The sequence below is a fragment of the Onychostoma macrolepis genome, chromosome 06, assembly GCF_012432095.1.
Source record: "Onychostoma macrolepis isolate SWU-2019 chromosome 06, ASM1243209v1, whole genome shotgun sequence".
NCBI classification, from domain to species: Eukaryota; Metazoa; Chordata; class Actinopteri; order Cypriniformes; family Cyprinidae; genus Onychostoma; species Onychostoma macrolepis.
The window spans coordinates 18,914,824-18,937,301 of NC_081160.1; the positions used below are offsets into that span (position 1 = coordinate 18,914,824).

Here is a 22,478-nt window from a genome sequence, read left to right on the forward strand (position 1 = left end):
TAAAACACAAAGCATAGTGTTATTAATGTACATTTAAAAAATAAAAATAATAATTAATTAAAAAATATATATTATCCATTGGTCTTTTGAAAGACATTTTCAAAGTATTCACTTCTATTTTAGTAAATATTATGTAAAATAATTAGTGCTGGGCAACAATTAAAAGTTTTTGTGTACATAATATACATGCATGTATATATTTAAGAAAATATGTAATGTTTATATATTAAATATATTTACATATAATATAAATTATATGAATATAAATATATACATGTAAATATTTTCTAAATATATACTGTATGTGTGTGTCTGTTATATATATATATATATATATATATATATACACATAATAAATACACACACATACATTATATACACAAAACTTTTATTTTGGATGCAATTAATCGCGATTAATCATTGCCCAGCTCTAAAAATAATAATTGTTTTATTTACTATCTTTAATTAAATATTGAAATGTAATATCATAGGCTATATATTGAATAAGACATAATATCATGAAAGATTATTAATATCATTCAAATTTAAATATTTGTATCGATCAATAAAATTGTAGGTTTAGAGGCTTAAACAATGTTCTTATCTAACGATTATTCTCTTGAATTTCAAGGGAAAGGAGGACTGTTATAGAACTACTGTTCCAGGACCAACAAAGAACGTTGATCCAGGAACACATCCTACTTGGCTACATCACTTTGTGCAACTCAGAATAGATTTCACCTCTGATGAACCCTATTACACTGAAGCATTACAGCTTTGATCATTCACAATTTTTCATACTGGCATGAAGATATGCCAAATGATGCTAGAACATTTTAACTCAGCCTTCCACATCTTAAAAAAAAGAAAAGAAATTAGAGCTGATTTTTCAACAACATTTCAAAGCAAGTTGCTCGTGGCACTTTTCAAGACGCTCCTAGCACTATAGACATCAGAACAGTTCTAAAATGTGAGAATGTTGAACATTTGGCCAGGTCTGCGTCTACTATCTTGCACTAAATTTTAATGAAAGGTTTGTTGTTCCCATCACAACATTCACTGAGAATTGCTGCATTTAGAAGAGAAACTGTCATAATTACAGTAGCTGAAAGATTTAAAAACGATTTTCTGAAAAGAAAATGCTATTTGACTTGCTTTTGGATCAATACGAAAAAAAAAAAAAATGATGGTTGCACCTCACGAACAAGACTAAACATATATACTACACCCTTGTTTTCTGAACTGACTTGGTAAAGGATGTGCCAAATTTAGGCAGTCTGGAAAATTATGTGTCTTATTATGTTGGTAGATGAGGGCTAAAACAAGTGATTATGGAGCATTGAATGTGCTAAACCCAATTAAAATGAATTCATAATTGAAAATGTTTGGGCAAATGCAACAACATAAATTACCTGCAGCAGCAATAATGATTCAGTCATTAAGCAACTGCAATACTTTACATTATCAGATTATAATTAGCTAATAATATCATTTTTTTCATACATTTCCCGGTATGACTAAGTCTCTAAGTTCTCAAACTGAATAACAGAACACACTTTTGCTTAACTTCAGAGCATTTTGTTTATCTTCCCTTATTTATCTTCATGAATTTATTACCATATGTTAGACTTACAATTGTTTTTCAGCATGGATGACAATGACAAGCTTGGTTTGTTTTGAAAGTCACCCTGAGCTTTGTCTGGAATCCAGTTGAAGTAGGATGTATTAGATCATTATTTAATTGACGGACTGAAGTTAAAATAATATTACATTTTATTTATTATTTTATTACAATGAAGTTAAAATTATATATGAAATCTAAAATGCACTGCTTGTTTATTTCAGTATTTCGTACAGAACAAAAATAGAAAGAGGACAAATCAACACAGTGACAGAATGTACAAACTCAAATAACCTCAAAGCTTCTCTTTACTTCAAAGGAACAGGCAACATTTTTGCAGTTACAGAGCTGAGACCTTTCATGAATCTCTGTAAGTGCTCATTCACCACCACACGAAATTAACATCTCAGGTGCGTTAAGTAGGCAAATGTGTGGTGTTTTTCGAGAGGTCTGGATTCTGATGGCTCAGATGGAAGAGAACCATTAGAAACATGAGAGCAGTAGCATGACTGAAGGAGGCCAATTACCTGTTCCTTTGTTCCGGTCCACAAAACAGTATTTGAGCTCGTACTCGCGTAGAATTTCATGGACCTCCTGGGGGAAACGAAAAGAGAGAAAAAGTGAGCAAATTAATGCTACACTGTATTGTATGTTTGTTTTTCGCTATACAAATATATATTATTAGCAGTTAGTTCCTCAAATTTGTTTGGCTGAGCTTTGTTCCTCTTTCATTTACTGGTGAGTAAAATTGTAAATAAGCTATATATATTATAAGCTATATACATATATAACAGCATTAAATAATCAAAATTGTGTCAGGGAAAGACTACTGTTGTCATACACCCTAGACACACTACAATACACACTTTTTAATAACAATAAAAAGAAAAATCACACAAGCACATCACCAAAATGCACTACATACAGTAGTAGGCTATATTTATCCACTGCATTATTGCGCTATAGCCTGTAGCGAGGACTCTTTCTGAAAAGTGGGTCTCTATTGCAGCAGAAATTTAAACAAAATATGACTAAGTAATATAGAAATATATAGCCTCATACTAGGGATTTGAAGAGATGCGTAACTGGTTTAACAATGTGTTAACTTTAAAGGGAAATCATTTCTCTTGCATGCATATATATTGTATAGTGCTGATGATTTCATTTGTGTGAGGAAAGAACGTTGGCACATTATGTGATCTCGCAATTGGCCTCCAGCCATCATTTAGAGAGAATCTGAGACATAAAATGTCTCTTTCAGAAGGGTTTCTTCATTTCCTAAAATCAAATAATGATGTATAAATATATTTCTGGGGAAACACATGAAAAGAAAAACATAAAATATGAAAGATTCAGTAATAATACATTTAGTGAGTGAGCATCCAGATGCAGTATACGGGGTGCCATACAAATTTGTTCTTTTATCATTAGGAAAATCAATACAATGAAGGTGTGGTCATAAGAATGAAGATTTCCAGCTGCAGCCACACAAAGAACCAGAGTGTCCGCTGTTATCCATCAGATAAACACACACATACGCTGTCTCATAAATCTGTTCCTCTTCCCTTTTATGCACACAGCAGGCCCTGCTGTCACATCCCGAACGTGTGCTAACAGAGATAAACCAGAGGTGCCCACACTGGCTTTGTGCTTTCTCTAGCTGGTCATAAGGAACATCCAGAAGGACACACTTGATTATGACAAAGGGACTTCTGGATTCAGCAGGGGACATGGCATACTGCAACAGTGTGAGGCTGTTAATGTGTGCTGTGCTGAGTTACTGTGCACTGTGAGATGTACTTTCATGTAATGCCGGCAGTCTGATGAACAATGACTTTGCTGAGGACCTAAAATTGTGTATTTGGTAAACTGAGCAGTTTAATATGTCTTCTGAAGAGACATGAATGGTTTTTATGATGAGCCGATTTAATTTAGGCTTTCATTTACACATAAACACTGATCAATGCACACCAAATATGGTAAACAAAAGTTGTCTTGTCTGACACAGCAGCCACGATAGAACTGTATATCTGATATAGGCTTATGTTTAATTAAAAATATTTATATTTATTCGAAATATTCCCAAACATGTAAACTATATCATGAAATATCTCGATTCTCAAATATGTGTAAGTAAATGAATTTTGCACTTTTATAGATTATAGTTGATCTATAATGTGCGATGATGGGCAAAGTAGGCTAATAGTGTAATCTATTAGCTATGCATAAAAACCTGTATATTTTACTTAAGTACCAGATATGGGTGTCATGCCATAAAATATTTTTAATACAACTGACTTTATATTTAATGTGAATTTACTAAAAAAATAAATAAATTGCGGACATTTCAGCCACCTGAGCAAAAACATTCTTTATACCAGACCTGTACAGCACGTGCACAAAAAAGTGTGTAACTTAACTTTAATGTGCTACTTATATTTGATTTGACCCTTGATGTAACTAAATGATGTACATTTTAGGTTATCTGAGAAAACATTTTTACAGTACAATACACTGCCGTTCAAAAGTTTGAGATCAGTACATTTTTTAAAGAAGTTTCTTAGGCTCATCAAGGCTGTATCTATTTGATAAAAATACTGAATATTATTTCACAAAATAATATTGCAATTTAAAATAAAAGTTTTCTATTTTAATATACTTTAAAATATAATTTATTGCTGTGAAGCAAAGTAGAATTTTCAGTGTCACATGATCCTTCAGAAATCATTCCTATATGCTAATTTATAATCAATGTTTGAAAAAGTTGTGCTGCTTAATATTATTTGGGACCTGTGATATTTTTCAGGATTCTTTGAGAAATAAGAAGTTAAAAAGAACAGTGTTTATTCAAAATAGAACATCGTGTGTTACAATATACACTACTATTCAAAAGTTTGGAGTCAGTACATTAATTTCTTTCTTTTAAAATTTTTTTTTAATTAATACTTTTATTCAGCAAGGATGTGTTAAATGGATAAAAAGTGATAGTAAAGACTTATATTGTTAGAAAATATTTATATTTTTAATGAATGCTGTTCTATTTAACTTTTTATTAGCCTAATCAAAGAATCAAAGAAAAAAAGTTTCCAAAAAATATTAAGCAGCCCAACAGTTTCAACACTGATAATAAATCAGAATATTAGAATGATTTCTGAAGGATCAGGTGACACTGAAGACTGGAGTAATGATGCTGAAAATTCAGCTTTGCTTTACAGGAATACACTATATTCTAAAATATATTAAAATAGAAAACCAATATTAGAAATTGCAATAGCCTAAGAGTTCATAATAGTACTGTTTTTTTTTCTGTATTTTGATCAAATAAATACAGCCTTGATGAGCATAAGTGACTCCATTAAAAAACAAGGTCAATTATTTATTAGGTTTTATAATATAGGCCTAACATAATATAATATAATATCAAAACAACTTAAGCATTTAAACTGATAGAAGAGAATAGAAAACAAACTGCATTTAAACTGAGATCTGGTCTGTCTGAATACTCGATTCTGATTGGCTGGCAGGTGTTGATCAAATTCATTTAACTGCACAGGCAGTTCCAGGTTAATCATGTTCTATTTTAATGCGCTTCCTATAAACATTGGTAACCATAGTAACATACAGTTACAGTTGAATAGTAATACAGAGTGAGACAGTTACAGTAAACTTTTCTGATTTACTTAGCTAGGTTACATGGATGATTTTCGCTGCACGTCGGGTGGTTCTTCGCCTCCACGTCGTGCATTCAAATTGTTTAATGCATAGCTAGCTGTTGATTATCCCTTACATATATATACAGTCATGGCCAAAAATATCGGCACCCTTGGTAAATATGATCAAAGAAGTCTGTGAAAAATTAATCTGCATTGTTAATCCTTTTGATCTTTTATTTAAAAAATTCACAAAAATCTAACCTTTCATTGGATAATAAGAATTTAAAATGGGGGGAAATATCATTATGAAATAAATGTTTTTCTCTAATACACATAGTCCACAATTAACGGCAACCTTTTATTCAATACTTTTTGAAACCTCCATTTGCCAGTTTAACAGCTCTAAATGTTCTCCTATAATGCCTGACGAGGTTAGAAAACACCTGACAAGAGATCAGAGACCATTCCTTCATCCAGAATCACTCCAGACCCTTTAGATTCCCAGCTCCATGTTGGTGCTTCTTCTCTTCAGTTCATCCCACTCATTTTCTACAGGGTTCAGGTCAGAGGACTGGAATGGCCAGCAGAAGCTTGGTTTTGTGCTCAGTGACCCATTTTTGTGTTGTTTTTGAGGTTTGTGTTTGGATTATTGTACGGTTGGAAGATCCAAACATGGCCCATTATAAGATTTCTAACAGAGTCAGTCACTTATTGATTTTTTATCTGTTGGTATTTGATAGAATCCATGATGCCATGTGTCTAAACAAGATGTCCAGGACCTCCAGCAGAAATATAGGCCCACAACATCAAAAATACAGCAGTATATTTCATTATACACATGGGGTACTTTTTATCCCTGTGTTCACCAAACCCATCTTGAGTGTTTGCTGCTAAAAAGCTATTTTTTTTAGTTTCATCTGACCATAGAAGCCAGTCCCATTTGAAGTTCCAGTCGTGTCTGATAACTGAATATGCTGGAGTTTGTTTCTGGATGAGCTAGGAGAATTTTTCTTGAAACCCTCCCAAACAACATGTGGTGATGTAGGTGCTGTTTGACCATTTTTTTAAAGGTTTTCTGACCCTGAGACTCAACTATTTTCTGCAATTCTCCAGCTGTGGTCCTTGGAGAGTCTTTAGCCACTCAAACTCTCCTTCTCACCGTGCATTAGGACGATATAGACACACGTCCTCTTCCAGGAAGTTTCATAACTTTTTATGTTGATTGGAAATTCTTAATTATTGCCCTGATGGCCACTTCAGTAATTTGTGAAGCTCAATTATCTTTTGTTGCACATCAGAAATATATTCTTTGGTTTTTCTCATTGTGATGGAAGATTAAGGGAATTTGGGCTTTGTTTTCCCTCCTATTTATATTTCTGTGAAACAGGAAGCCATGGCTAGATAATTTTGTGTTCATAATCACCCTGGAGTGCTCAAAATTGTGAATATGAATGGGAATATACTTCAGAGATATTTTACTCATAAGAATTTCTAGGGGTGCCAATAATTGTGTCCAACGTGTATTTGAGAAAAACATTTATTTCATAATGATATTTCCCCCCATTTAAAATTATCCAATGAAAGGTTAGATTTTTGTGCATTTTTAAATAAAAGATCAAAAGGATTAACAACGCAGATTAATTTTCACAGCCTTCTTTGATCATATTTACCAAGGGTGCCGATATTTTTGGCCATGACTGTATATATGTGTATATATATATATATATATATATATATATATATATTAGGTGTGTGCGATATGATGATTTTTGATCATGGATAAAAATCTTTCCACGATCTGATTTTGAGGAAATATCATAGTATCGTGCTACAGCGCACTTTCTATCAGCTGCAGTTCTGATGCATCTGTCTCTAATATACTGTACAACACGACATACAGCGGTAGAGTTACTCTGACAATGTCAAAACACACATGATTTACATATAGACTCAGTTGGTTATGTCTAAAATTAAAGTAAACAGTTGAGAGAAAATGGATACGTGCCTGTATATTAGATGCGTGCAGGTCTTAAAGGGACAGAACTAAACATGCTGTCGACTGTCATTAAAGGGATAGTTCACCCTAAAATTTAATTTCTGTCATTATTTACTCACTCACATGTTGTCCCAAACCTGTATTAATTTCTTTCTTGTGCTGAACACAAAAGAAGATAACAGAAAACAGAAGAAAGAAACTGTTAAAACAGCTTTTGAGTAAATGATGGTATAAAAATAAAACACTATGACAGAATTGACAGACAGATGACAGAATTTAAATTTTTGGGTGAACTATTCCTTTAACGTTAATAAAACAAAAAAATCACTCATTACTCTTGACTGAAAAACTTTAATACAGTTGCTTTAGGAATCAGTCTATATAGTTTATTTATTTTTATATTTGTTCATTCAATTTCTTGAATGCTCCTGCTAAATAAACCTATTGTACCTGAAAATAAAGCACATAAAGCAAAATAAGGTTTGTTTTATTTGTATATTATGTGTATCTTTGTTCTTATTTTTTAATAAGAAAGATAAAATAGTGACAAAGATTTTTATCTTTGCCCACTTTGGCCTAAATATCTGCCATTCTTTTCTTTTTTTGTTACCTTGAAAGGTAACTTGCAACTTGCAAAATAGTACAACCAACATGACAAAGAATCGTGATAAAATCATGAATCGTGATATTTCTAAAAAAAAAACATGATATGATCATTTTTCCATATCGCCCACCCCTAATATATATATAATATTCTTCTTTTGGAAGCTGCATTCAAAATCCATTTGACTCAAAAATCTGAGGGGGGCACGTGCCCCCTTAGTTTTAATGGGCATGACGCCTCTGCCTACATGCATTCTAATCTGCTATATACAGTAGATAAACTACTTTTTTTTTCTTTCAACTTCACATCATGTACTGTCCTTTGGTAAATGTAAGTACACTTTGTCTAATTCACTTTCTTTGCCATTTCAAAGAGCAGTGCATTCCCTTCCTCTGCCTCTAATTAGAGTCAACAAGATACTTTCCACACAAGTCTGCCTCACTTATGGCTTTCTCTTAACGCAGCGCATTACACATGCATTGTAATGGCCCATAAATGGCCAGAAAGCCTGAGTGAGCATCTAGATACCATTAGATATGGATCACACTGTCAGGACCAGCATCGGCCCACTATGATTCAACCGAACATCTGGGACGGTTGAAGGCTAACAGAAGGGAGGGGGGTAACTGCCCTTGATTAATGTCTATGTGCCTGTTCACCAATGAAACACAGGTCATGCTGCATGTGACTTAATCAAATGCTTTACAGACGGTCTGTGTTAACAAGGGGATTCAAAACTAAAAGTCAGAAGTTAAAACTAAAAGACAGAGCAATTTATCAGAGTGAGAGTATAAATATGCTCACGTGTGTTAATCATTTTGCTGAGAACTCAGACGTTTTGTTGTCTCTGAGAAGACACGGTCAGGATGAGATGTGTAATGTTGTGTGAATGTGTTGTAGGCCTGTGACACTGATGAAAGCTGCTAGCTACTATATATCACTAAACAACAATCAATTTTCACTACAGTGCTTTTTCACTTTTATTCTGCACTGTGCAAAAAAATCACAATGGTTATTAAATTATATAGTTATAAATGAGGTCTTTATGATATCAAAAGTTTTGATACCATTCTTGTCACCAGTGTTAATATCACAAAAAAGACAAGTAATATCACTTACTGAAGACAAGTCAAGTTAAGTCAGCAATTAAATAAGAATAAGAAACATATTACAAGCAATAGGGCAAAAACACTATATTAGAACAAATAAATAATAAATGCTACATTGTTTAAAGTAATCAAATGTATAAAAACACTACATATTCTTCACTGTGTAAATTAAATATATATTTATTCTTATTAAAGTTAATAAAGTGATTTAGTCAAGAGCAGTAGAGATTTTCTGTCTTTTGTTGTCTGATTATCATGAATGTTACTGCTGTCACTTTATGAGCTGCTGGCATCCCATATACTATTACTCATGTGTTTCCTTTCTCAACTGTTTGCTTTCACTTAAGACCTAAATTACTGTGTTTACAAGGATACTTGCAAACATGGACATTTTGCTGCAAAGTGCGTGCAAAAGATATGTTTTCTTGAACACATAGCACAGCAACGTCACGTGAGCGTGTAACCACGATAGAAGCGATAGTCCAAAATCTCTACCAGTTTACAAATTTCTACCAGTAAATCGTGTCTAACGGTATATCGCCCACCTCTAGCAGTACCTCAGCAATCAGAAAAAACTTCTAGTTTATGTGTGCATTTAGTTCTAGTAATTACATTTAGTCAACGATTTCAAGCAGTATTTAATATTTCTATTAGATTCGCTATAGTACTTAGGATTGGGCCAATAGACCAAGAAAAAACATTGTCTTATATTCGGGTCAATACGGTAGTTTGAAAGGCTGTGCGTTCGGTTGAGACGCAGTAGCGCAACTGACAAAAACACACAATTATGTCAAAATTCGCGGTTTTGGCGAGTTACCTCGTAAACGTAGTCTTAACTGAGTTACAAAGTCTCTTTTTTTTTTTTTTTTTTTTTTTTTTTATGTTTTTTTTTTACAAAGTCTTAAATGACCGCAAAAAATCGGATATGTGTCAGATCCGCGTCACGTGCATCAGGTTTTAAAGAGACAGCGCTGCTTTTAAAGGAGTCATATGATGCGATTTCAAGTTTTCCTTTCTTTTTGGAGTGTTACAAGCTGATTGTGCATAGATAAGATCCCTGAAGTTGCAAAGACTAAAGTCTCAAAACCAAAGAGATATTCTTTATCAAAGTTAAGACTCTGCCACGCCTCTTTCAAACACGCCCCCACATGTCTACGTCACGATGTGGAAATATTTGCGTAATGCCACCCAAATGTTTACGCAAAGAAAGAAGGCATGGTTTCAGTAACCGCAGTAGTGTTGATGCAGCCATGTCAGGGAGACGCTGTGTGTTTCTAGGTGAAAGCAAAAGCACTTTATTTGGCCTTCCGTAAGTAGATGCGTTTAGGAATCATTAAGATTACTTACAACAGAACAGCAACGCATTTAATGGATGACAGTTTCGTGAACCTATGAGAGGAGGTAATTCTGACTTTGCTGTGACAATCTGTGCTTCTGAATCAGCGACTGTAAGTATGTTTTGTTATTAGTTTAAGTATTTGCTATTGAATGTTCAAATACGGAGTTTTGCGCATCGTAGCAGTATTGGGATCAACTCTTCATTATTAATAGGTAAAAAGATGCCATTAAACACGTATTTAAAATATACTATCTTTATGTTGTTTCTACATGAATTTGTAGTTTCAATGTGAAATTATGACAATATAAATATATAAATATGTGATTAATCATGATTAATTACAGAAAAATATGTGATTAATTAATTTTTTTTTTTTTATTGATTGACAGACAGCACTCTGTTAACCTTTTATAGATCTTGGAGTTGGTAATATTAGTTCATTTTACTGCTGAATAGGCATTTCAATTTAATTTCTAATTTTAACGGCCCCCACCCCCTTGGCCCCCTTCAAATTTTCAGTTCAATAATCCGGCCCTCAAATGAAGATAGTTGACTAGCCCTGTCCTAAACCATACATATATGACATAGGCATTACATAATAATTCAACATATAAATAAATAAAACAAATATAAGGTCTATGTATTCCTACAGTATATCTACACCAGCATGTGTAAAATCAACTGCTTTTGTAATGGCAGCTCACACTAATGCTCACTGATTGCTCACTAATGCTACAGATGACTTTCACTGTATTTTAGATGGGTTTGACTGGTCAGACTGCTGTCTCACACTCCAACAGACACATGATGAAAGTTAAGGGTTCATGCACACAGGAAGGTCAGATATTGGGGTTAAACAGACTGACACAGATATAGAGCTTGTTTTGGTCTGTGGTGACCCGAGTCAATAGCCAAGGTGATACGAGGTCAGGACAGAACAGAAAGAAATTGAAACCAGATAGAAACTAATCTTCAGAAGGAAGGGGAAGGAAAACAATTTATTCTAGCCAGCAACACTAGGTAAACAGTATGCAATGACCTCTAAGTGACTACAACTCAAGTATGATATAAAATAGTAGCTATTTCTGAGCTCTTAGCAAACTTAAACAAATATAGGCTAAGAATACATATTTACTCCAAATATTGAAATGTTTTAAATGCATTTTTATTTAGGGGTAGGTGATATACTGATTTTAAGGATTGTTTGGGTGAATGTTTGTGCAAAATGCCACTGCGTGGAAGGGAATAGACATTCAGATGACTTTACATTCAGATATTTACAGATGACAGATTGGATTACTTACCATTACTTTAAAGAAAAAATTTATAAAACATAAAAACCCTTTATTTTATTTTAGCTAGTTCAGTATTTCGTATTTTCATTTATTTTAACTTGATGTAATTAATATAAATGACAAAAACATCCAAATGACTAAAATCTTAATTCAAATTATATATATATAATTATTATTATAATATTAAATAATTATTAAATAATAATTATATATATATATATATATATATATATATATATATATATATATATATATACTGTATGTATACTCTCTCTCTCTCTCTCTATATATATATATAGATAGATAGATTTTTTCTGTTTTTGTAATCATTTTCTGAACCACATATACGGTTGTTGAGATAGAATATTAATATAACAGATCACTAATAGTATATAATGATACATTTTTTGCTTATCGCCCAACCCATCTGTAAGTGTGAATGTTGAGTATTCAGAGAGAACACACTCCCATACTCCACTGCTGAACATCTGCTACTGACACCCAAACCAATAACAAACCAGTGGAAGAGTGGACAGAGCTCAATAATGGGGAGAGGAGATAACCCAAAATATGTTGTCACCTGACAAAGAGCCAATCAGCAGAGTTCATTTCTGACATTTCTCCTACCCAAACCTGTGACCGACCTGCTCCTAAATTATTCAGTATAAGGAGCAGAGTGACTGTGTATGTATGAATGAGGGACACAGACAGAAAGAGAGACCGAGCTGCTTTGCCTGACATGTGTTCTCAGTGATAAGATGCTGTGACCTGATCACAGCGGAGGTTTGCACCTGACACTCCTCTCCAAACTGTTACTCACTGTCATGCTGTCTAAGGTTATAGTTGTCTGTAATACAACATGTAGTACAGGCGATGTGAAATAGCATGCAAAAGCATGTCATAATAACAATTAAACATCTGAAGAATCGCTACTGCATACACCGCACTACCTAACCTGAAAGTTAATGTTTTGTTCATTCTGGAAGTGCAAACGTACAGTGCAGTGTCATCTGTTCAGCACATACTGACAATTAGATATTAACTGCATTCATCTCCTCCTGGAGCTAGGGAAATATTACACCTCCCTCAAGGACCCAGGTATCCGACATGTTTACTGACAGTAATAATGTGGGAAAACTCTGTAGGAAATGCCATTGGCAGCAGCCACCTCAGCTCGCTGAATATGAAAATCTCCCACTCAGAGTTCAGCTCACCGCTGTGCTGTTCTCCCTGCCTGAACGCCCTCAGCCGGATCTCAGTCAGTCTGCCTGTCTCCAAGAGCAAACATGCCTCCAGACAACATCTAACCACAACCAGGCAAATGGATAAGAACCGCCGCATATAGGAAACACTAATAAACACACAAGTTGTAGCCTACTCTAAATTAAATATAATAAGAGCTACAATAAGGAATGATTAGCAAAGTATGACATAAAAAAAACATAAGATATAAAACTAAAACATAAAATAAAACCCATTAGGGCTTATAAAATTAAACTCGCTGCGTTTTTGTAGAGAGTGTTATCATACTCAGTTCATTTCGAAACAAGTCTAGTACAGGTCACATACCCCAGTCACACGGAACATATGTTAGGCTGCATGGTTAATGGACGAGTATTTGAGTCGCATTTATGAGGTTGTGGGGATACATAAGACGAAAGAGTTGATAAACGCTGAACTACATAAGAGACAGTGAGCGGCTCGTTTTCAGCGGAACTCTGTTATTCAGACGGAGCGCGCTTTCACCCAAAGCTGCCGTCGGGCTGTTATTTTACTGCATATTTTCCGCTTATTTGTTTTCGTTTCACTTCAGTGGTGCTTTTACAATAGAAATTTGGTGTTGTTTTAGGGCAGATAACGTTATGGGTCGCGCGCAAACAGTTAAACCGACAGGTTTTGCCGATGATGAACATAAAAGTTTCAGCACTGCCTTTATTCATTCATTTCTTTTAAGGTCACTTAATTTGAACTGTTTACGGTTACTTAGGCGATGCTCAATATCCATATTTCAAACTAATAATTGTTTTAATTTCACTTTCTTGTAACTGATGTGCGTTTGCCATTTTATCGATTTAACGTACTTTGGCTGAAACATTAGGGTTAGCGGTCGTACGTGGTGCGCTTAACTACCTAACGTTACATACGTTAACTTAGATGAAAACTCATGGAATAATAAAACTCGTTTATGTATCTTGACTAACAAACTAAGAACCATACTTAAAATGCTAAGAAAAGCTCTTGAAAAGCCCTTTTGTCCCATGAACTAGCGAGCAGTGTAACTTTCACCTGTCAGGCTGAGGTATGTACATCTCTCTACCTGGTTGGTTGTATCCTGTGGCAGGTTCTTAATAAGGATCTTCCTCCTGTTGCTCAGCTCTCTGCGAGTTTTCTCCAGCCGTTTCTCGATCTCCTCGGGATCAAGTTCCGGTAGATCTCTGAGGATGGTGGTCCCCTCGGATGCTGCGTCCTCTTCCTGTCGGCTCGCGGGGCTGTCGGACTCCGGGTGAGGTGAATTTTCCCGCTGTATCGCATGCACGCTCGGCGGCTGGATGGATGAAGCGGCCGCCATTTTGAAGCGCTCGGTGGAAAGTGAGTCGGAGAGAGCGGATAGGTGGGCGTCTGTGCTTTGAGTCAAACCCATCGACGGCACTCTTGAAAGTAAGTGTAGATGAGCCCCAGCACAGTACAGCTGGCGACCTCCACCGATGGAAAATTAAACACATTCTGACTATTAGTCTCTTCCCACTTCTTAACAGGACAGTAGCTATCATATTACAAAAAATGCCATATAAAGTTAAGATAGCAACAATAAATAATAACAAAACATTAGCATAACAGTTAATGATGTAATAGCCTAGTTCTAGTAAGCAGATCTTTTGTAATTAAAAATATTTATTAAAACATTATTAAGCAATATTTAGGGATATCTAGTGTTTATTTAATATTGACACATGAGCGAAATTTCAGCAAAATTCGTTGGCAAAAAAAAAGGTCCATTGTTTTTTGTCAATAGCATAGGCCTACCAATGTTAAAATAGCCTACTGTTTGCCAAATTGTTGCTGCTTTTTCGTAGGAATCCACGCGATTTGGAATTCCTATATGGGATTGGGAATTTTGTATGAGGTCGAAAGATTTCCCCATGCCAATTTCGCAACTGGTTCTTGGTTACTCAGCAGCATTGACCAACAGAAAACTTCTGTGTGAACTGTGCTTCATTTATTGTTATAGCTACAATAGCTACATTTTTTTCAAAATTTCGCAAATGCACCTCAAGCTCACACAAAAGTCACTTTTCAAAACAAAGAGCTTTCTTTTGGTCAGCACTGTGAATTCACAAACTTGATATGAGCGAAATCTGTATAGAAAAGTTTTTAGCCCATATGTGAAACTCCCAGTTGAGCAGATTCATTAAAAATGACTTGATTTCACCCACAAAAATTTCACTGAGCACAATGGTAAATGTGTATTCTTGTCCTGATATCCGGTACAACAGTAGGCTTTTTTAGTTCGAAAAGAAGCAGAGCGTTATCGATTTCCAAATCAGCGATCCAACTTTTCACTTGTATTTGTAACTAACTCTGCTTTGTGTTTTCATTTTCCAGACAGGCTGTCTGTTCAATACTGGCAATTTGTTCATCTTTATGCCAGTTGGTGGCGACAAGTGACTCTTTACTGAATCATTCACTCAACTGACTTGCTGATTAGTTAAAACACCACTGCTGTGTGTTGCTCAGAGATGCACAACATTTTTCCTGCTTTGACTGCTTTCGAAACTATTTTTATTAACAGAGCAAACACACTGCCAATAATGTGTCTAAAAACTTGTGCTTTAAACTAATTGTTTAGTAAATGATTGCATGAAAGCTTAAATAAACTGTATGAACAAGCTGACATTTATGGTTCAGAAATCATTTAGTCTGTATACTTGGAGAGATTGTGTATGGCAGAAACATCTGAAGGCATGTCTGCAGAAAATCTTGCATGCCTGACAGATCTTTTGACTCCTTATACACTGGCTCTGGTGTGGAATGAATGACTTACGCCGTCTCTCGTGGGTGTGCTAAATGCCATCTCCTGGCAGACTCAATCACAGGAGTCCTTATAATGTCCCTGAATGAACGCTTTGAGTTTCAGCAGCTACACATCCCACATCAACAATATTTACAGATGATTGCATTTGACTCTTTAAGAATGGGGATAGCACTTTTTGTTTTTTCCGACACAAGAATAAATAACAATCACATTGCTATTATTAGGCTATTCTTATTCTTATTATAGCGTAAGATTTTCTGTGCAGTTTTGGAGGTGGCTGTTTAAATAACACACACTCACAAAAAAACAAAAACAAAAAAAAAATTAAAATATAGCTACGTAAACCACTGCTATGCTTTATGAATACGATATCCCTATTGCAGCGCATGGATTGATATTAATCGCACACGGATAATTTTCCACCATCATATGGGAAGTTCCAGTCCCTTATAGGCTATGTCATATGCATTCAACTGAATTACCTGAACATGAACTAAAGCAGTGATTCAGCGCGTCTCTGAGTGGGAGTGAGAGAAAAGACCAGAATATTTCAATGGCTCAGAAAAGTAGCGCGTGGGCGCTCGAGCGAGTGCTGGAGCGGGCAGAGCGCGCATCTGGGACGCGCGTGTGTTTATGTAAAGGGGTGATGGGAACCTTGAACTCCTCACCGCGAGCAGCGCTGAGTGCGCAGTGTGCGTGGGCGCAGTATCCGAGTCATTATGTATGTGTGTGTGTGTGTGTGTGTGTGTGTGTGGTCCCAAGCATCGTGAATCCACGGGCGATTTATTCATTTATGCGCGACTGTCTGATTTCGCAAATGATGCATACGTAGGCCTATGTATTATTGAGAGGTAAACAGTGTAAACTTGGAACAGGAACAGGAGAACAATAAGTAATTAAACTGAACGGTTTGCACATTTCACAGGCTACGTTTGCCTTCAGAATGATAAGAGAAAAATTTGACAAGCTGGAAACTTGAGCAACTGGTTTTCTCTAAAGCTTCGACAAGCGATGTCCGTTTCGTAAACGAATGGTTCTTTCAAATCGAATTATTTTCAGTGAATCAGTTGAACTGATTTATAAAAACCAGTTTGAAGGAATCGCACTGAATCGGTCCGAATCAACCGGAGTCGTAATGAGCTGATAGTATGATGATTTGACTGATTGAAGTTTGTTTTAATAAATAGCTTTTTGTTATAACGTTTTCAGTCGTAAAGTAGACCTAAATAAAATTGTTAAATGCAAATCACATAAGTTCTAAATGATTAGCCTACTGTTTGTTTTGCAGTGCAAATCATGGGTGAAACAAAATAATACCGAACATGTAATTACAATAAACAACGTTATTAATAAAATTAAAAGGAAAATGACGCGTACATATGGCGTACATAACATTTTTAGAGCACGTGCACGTGTACATGTGATGGCGTTTTTTACGTCAGGACGCAAAGTATAGATTAATCATTTTTGAACCGGTTCTTTGAAATAAACTGTTCGAAAGAACCGATTCGCAAAAATTATGCTGTCTCTCCCATGGCCCCAATTTAACAGAAGTGCTCCACTTTTCTGCCAACCCCACTGTGCGCTCACACCTCGTGTTCGGGTTCAAATTGTCCACCAAGGATCAGCCTTAACGACCTTGTATGCAAATCCCAAGCAGCGGCGGCGCGCGAGGAATGCCCTGCAAGTCACGTGACCTTATTTGCCTGTTATGTGCGTGTGTGTGTGTGACCGTGACAAAAAAAAAAAAATGAAATGTAGGTCAGTAATTGGCTGATGATGTGATAATGGAGTAGGCTCATATTTTAATCCTGTAAATCCCAGAGTTTCGCTTTATTTAGACTGACAACCTATGCAATGATATTTAAAAAAAAAAAAAAAAAAGAGGAGTCACCATATCAACCTGAAAGATGTGAAATCTTGTTTGCGGTTTATAATGATGGATTACTTAAAAGAGATATACCAGAGACATAATAGCACGCTTTCATGCAAATAAATTGCAGAGAATGTTGTAATGTTGATAATTAATACGGTGTACTAATATTTAGAAGACACCGGGACTAGTGGTCACACGGAGAAGGTGACACATGGAATATTTCTCAGTAACTATAAGGTCAAGTCAAGTAACACAAAGTTGGTTTGAAACAAACTCAAAACTTTTTAATTTTGCTAAAAAGCCTTTAATAGACAGATTTCCCCTTACACCATAATGTGCAAAAATCAATGTGTTTAATCAAGTCTATCTTATTACTTTGGCAATAACATTGGAAATATTTAGTGGCCAAGACTTCAAGGCATGTGCCTACACAGAAATTGATTTATTCAGTATCCCCACCCAGAAAAATATTCACTGGAGTAAAAAGTGTGACAACTAGCCCACAATCCTCTGGGGGTGGTTGAATTATGAGCTGACTAGGAGTATTGAAATGACTTGTTCTGTAAAACATTTTAATGAAGATAATATGACATCTTTTTATATGATGCTAAATGCATGTATAAACACAAACACCAAATTCTGTGCAATTATCGCTTATGTTGGAATCACAGCAGATCCCATGTAATGACCTGACTGATTACAGTCACATTCAAAGTGGAACAATTTATCACATTCACCCTGCAATAGATCTGAATATCAACTTTAAATTGTTATATGACCAAAATAAGAATGATAGCTGCACACTGACTGAACTTTAAGCACATAAAATATGATTCATAGATGTGATTCAGCAGTCTCCAAGGTATACTTGCTTAAAACTGTCACTGTAACAGATTGAGGCTGAAATTTCACAGGGACATGCCTGGACAGAACTAATGTACCAGACTTCTGTATCATAATGTGTGAAAGTTGTGTTTTGCTTATGCGTTTAATTATTTAAGATCACTTGACTCATGATTATGAGCATGATTTATCATCACACATAGATTAAAATCAAACTATTCATTAGTTTTTTTTCCCCCTACCCAAATTTCAATGGAACTTAAGAGCATATGCAGAAAAACTCAAACACTGACAAAATGAAACACTTCTGACGAGGATAAAAGGTTTGTTGTAGTGTATGACACATTTATAGCTACTTTGTTAAACTTTAGATGTATATACATGGTATATCATTTCATTCTGAAAACAATAGACACAATCCCTCTAAAATCATAGGAGCACAATGTCTACATATCAGTAGACAAGCAGTTGAGTAAAAGTGCACATGGGTTTAGAAGGATCTGAAAAATATCATGGCATTCCATCAATACTGACTAATGACTTAAAAAACGACAACATTATTAGAGACGATCCATCTGCGCCATCACACATACATCACATTCACACACAATTACGTACACAAGCACCAACACAAGCACACTCTGTTTCTCTCTCTCTCTCGTACACCAAATGTAAAATAAACGAAATACAAGGACAGCTTATACACACACTGAGCACAGTCTGTCTCCCAGTCATCTTTAAAATATTGAAAATTTCCTGCACTGGGTTTGTGGCCCAGAACACCTTGGTCACATTGCACAGTGTCTTGAGATTCACCATCATCTCACACCGTCGAAAAAAAAAACAAACAAAACAAACCAGAGAGTGACAGCTCCTCAGAATACGCCACATTTTCACATCTCCTTGATGTGCAGCGCAGGCATTTGTGTCTATTGTTCCTTGAAATGTTTTGTTTACTCTCCACACAAGAAATTCTCATGGCGTGCGTATGACTCAAATGTGCCATGAATCGAATCCTTCAAGGCTGCTTCGCAGTCTAGTCAAGGAGAAAACCTGGGCCGGGTCTTAAAAAGGGCTCTATCGGCCTAATAGAAAGCTGACAAATTCAGTCAGTCAGTCAATTTCATTTTTTCCATTCATGATCTCCATCTCCACTCCTGTTAAATAAATAGTAGAAAAATAATCCTTTCATCTTCATTGTTTCTTGGAGAAAAAAAAAAAAAGAGGAAAAAACATAAGGAGCTTTGTATTGTATATATGCACCTGCCTAATCCACTCCCTACTGACCTCTACAGAGGTCAAATGTTCGCCCCCATGCTCAACAAGCACAAAACACCTCTAACCGCCTCAGCAGATGCCCAGGGAGAGTTGGCAGTTAAGGTTCTCTCCTCGTTTTTGCAGGATGCAGGGCCTGAATGGAGGTGGTGGATGAAGTTAGCAGTGGCATCAAAGGCAGGGTTTGCAGTTGGTTTGGGGTCACGGGTGGGCAGGATCAGCACTCAGCATCCACGCTGTGCACGGTGACGGCAGCCTGGAGATGATGTGTGTGCAAGTGCAGGGGGTGGTGTGTGTGGGGGTGCCGATAGGGGTGGAACTTGTGGCTGAGAAGAGCAGCTGTCTGTGGAGGCGTGTCCAGGTCGAGGTCCTCGTCGTGATTGCCCACATCGACGCCCGCAGAGAGAGGATCGTTGTTGCAGGGTGGGTTCTCGCTGTCTTCCTGAGGGCTCATGGTGCTGTAACCTACATATAAATAGACAAGGAATCACAATTAATATTTTCGGAAACTGACTTTGAATATAAAATGTTCTACAACTGTAGCTAACAGCTTTTTGTATTTCTAAAACAAGAGTTGAAAGGAAATTTTCAGCTGAGAATGGACATTTGAACTTAGTTATGTTTGTGTGTCATTTTGTAGATATTGCTGATGGAAACTTGTTAAAAACATGATCATTTAAGTTGCTCATTAAACTAATAATTTTAACGAATCCTAATCCATTCTAATCTCACACTCCTCACAAAGAACTCAAACATATTAATCTCATTTTTTACTAATCTGACAGACTCATGATAGCGTAGTGTGACATGACACCAAGTAGTAAGAGATTTTTATATATACACACACACACACACACACACATATACACACATACATGCATATATAATATATATTCTTTTTTCATTTAATTGATCAAAATACAGTAAAAACAGTAATATTGTGAAATGTTATGACAATTTAATATAACTGTTTCTATTTTAATACATTTTAAAATGTAATTTATTACTGTGATGGCAAAGCGGAATTTTCAGCAGTCATTATTCCAGTCTTCAGTGTCGCATGATCCTTCAGAAATCATTGTAATATACTGATTTAGTACTCAAGAAACATTTTTATATCACAGGTGAAAAAAAAAAAAGTAATCAAAATTCATAGTCTTTACTGTCAGTTTAGATCAATTTAATAAATATAAAAGTACCAAATAAAGTATTCATTTCTTTAAGAAAAAAATCTTACTGCCCACAAACTTTTTAACAGCAGTGTTCAGAAACCTAATAAAAAAAAATAATATATAAATGTGATGAAAATAATACAGATCAGGGATACAAAAAAAATGTTTTAATCAGTGCAATGCAAAATTATAATTATAAAAACAGCTATTTGTTATAAATGTATTGATACAGTTGCAGTAATGATTGCAATAATTATGAAGTTGTGGTGCAGAGGAAGGGCAATAGTGCAAAGTAGCGTTCATGTTATTATCAGTTTGTCTCCATGCAACAGTTTTGCATTGAGGAACAATACTTTGACGTCTATTTCCTACTACACCTATTATAATACAAACAGTTTTAAACATACAGACTTTATACTGACAGACTACACTGAATATTTCTACTTTTTAAATTTGAATGTGTCAAACTGGAGAGAGAGAAAAAAAACAAAATGTACTTTCTAAATTGTTGAGTTACATCATCTGAAACATACACCTTCCTTTATACATAAATTTAAACTTAAAATCCTGACGTTGAAAGAAGAAGCTGACGTCAATGTTATTTGTTATCTACCGAAAACCACTTTCCCCTGTCAAACTGCCAGCGTTCCTGTTTAGACAACAATACAAAAGACACATGAAGTAGCTGAAGTGAATAATAGATTAGACAGTTACTGGCAACTAAACATGTATGGTGGGAGGGGAGCTCACAATGCACAGAAAAAACAAACAAACTGTTGGAAACTTAACATAATAACAGTCACAGCACATCCTGAATTAAGAGACAGTACAAAGAGCACATTAAAAGGTCTTGTCCTGCTGTCAGGTGGCCAAACGTCCAGCCACATGTGACATTTGAAACGGGATCGGAGGTGAAAAGAAAGGTCAAAAACCTCTTATGATCCTGACTTTGATCAATGTTTGCATGAGCCGTCTCAGAGCGGATCTGGAACCAGCTTTGAAACACCGCAGTGAGAATGAAAGAGCTGGAATACCGATTCTGGATCAGGATCTATCCCTAAACATATCAAAGAGCCAAGCGAGCAAACAAGTACTAAAAAGCATCTCAGTTCCTGGCAGAAAACACATTTCTGTTTAGAGAAATTCTTTAAACCTCGATCTGAAGCGAATATTCATATACATCTACGTTGCTCCTGGCAAAAACTCTCTGTGTTGGTGGAGCGGTAATGAGTCAGAGCGCACAGGAAAAGGCTTCGGAGCTGTTCTCCTGCATACGCACGCTCAAAAGCCAAATCAATATTGCTTTAAAACGACCCCTTGAGCTGGATGACTGAGCAGCCGGTGGGAGGCGACCTTTAACCCTGCCAAATAAAAATACAGGGAAGAAACTTTTGTACTTGGTCTTTGCCACCTCTAACTGTTCTCGCATCTCTCAATCTACCCACTTTGCTGGCTTTCTTCCTCCAGGTCTCTCATTGCACCTCTCCTTGTGGAATAGGGCTGCCCTTTCTCCTCTTGCTGGTTACACAATGATCTCCAGAAAGGCTCGTCCCTGAGGGGTGGCAGATTTAGCATGCACTGTAGACTCCATGTAACCCAAGCCTAGAGCCGCCAATGAAATCGAGGCTGAACACAAGCATACACTGAGCTCCCGGGGAAGGC

General features: G+C 35.8%; 2 protein-coding genes across 3 annotated transcripts in view; both read right to left on the minus strand.

Annotated features, from left to right (window-relative positions):
• The window catches only part of raver2 (ribonucleoprotein, PTB-binding 2), an 83,027-nt gene extending 67,800 nt beyond the window's left edge, over positions 1–15,227 (minus strand). For both annotated transcript variants that reach the window (XM_058779056.1, XM_058779055.1), the window contains exons 1-2: positions 13,935–15,227; positions 2,149–2,215 (exon numbers count right to left, since the gene is read on the minus strand). In XM_058779056.1, coding sequence (XP_058635039.1) covers positions 2,149–2,215; positions 13,935–14,258 — 391 coding nt within the window. In that variant the 5' untranslated portion in view covers positions 14,259–15,227. The remainder of the gene's footprint in view (positions 1–2,148; positions 2,216–13,934) is intronic.
• Positions 15,228–17,844: 2,617 nt separating this feature from the next.
• The window catches only part of cachd1 (cache domain containing 1), a 74,394-nt gene continuing 69,760 nt past the window's right edge, over positions 17,845–22,478 (minus strand). The window contains exon 27 of the mRNA XM_058779457.1: positions 17,845–20,109. Within this exon, the coding sequence (XP_058635440.1) occupies positions 19,862–20,109 (248 nt within the window). The 3' untranslated portion in view covers positions 17,845–19,861. The remainder of the gene's footprint in view (positions 20,110–22,478) is intronic.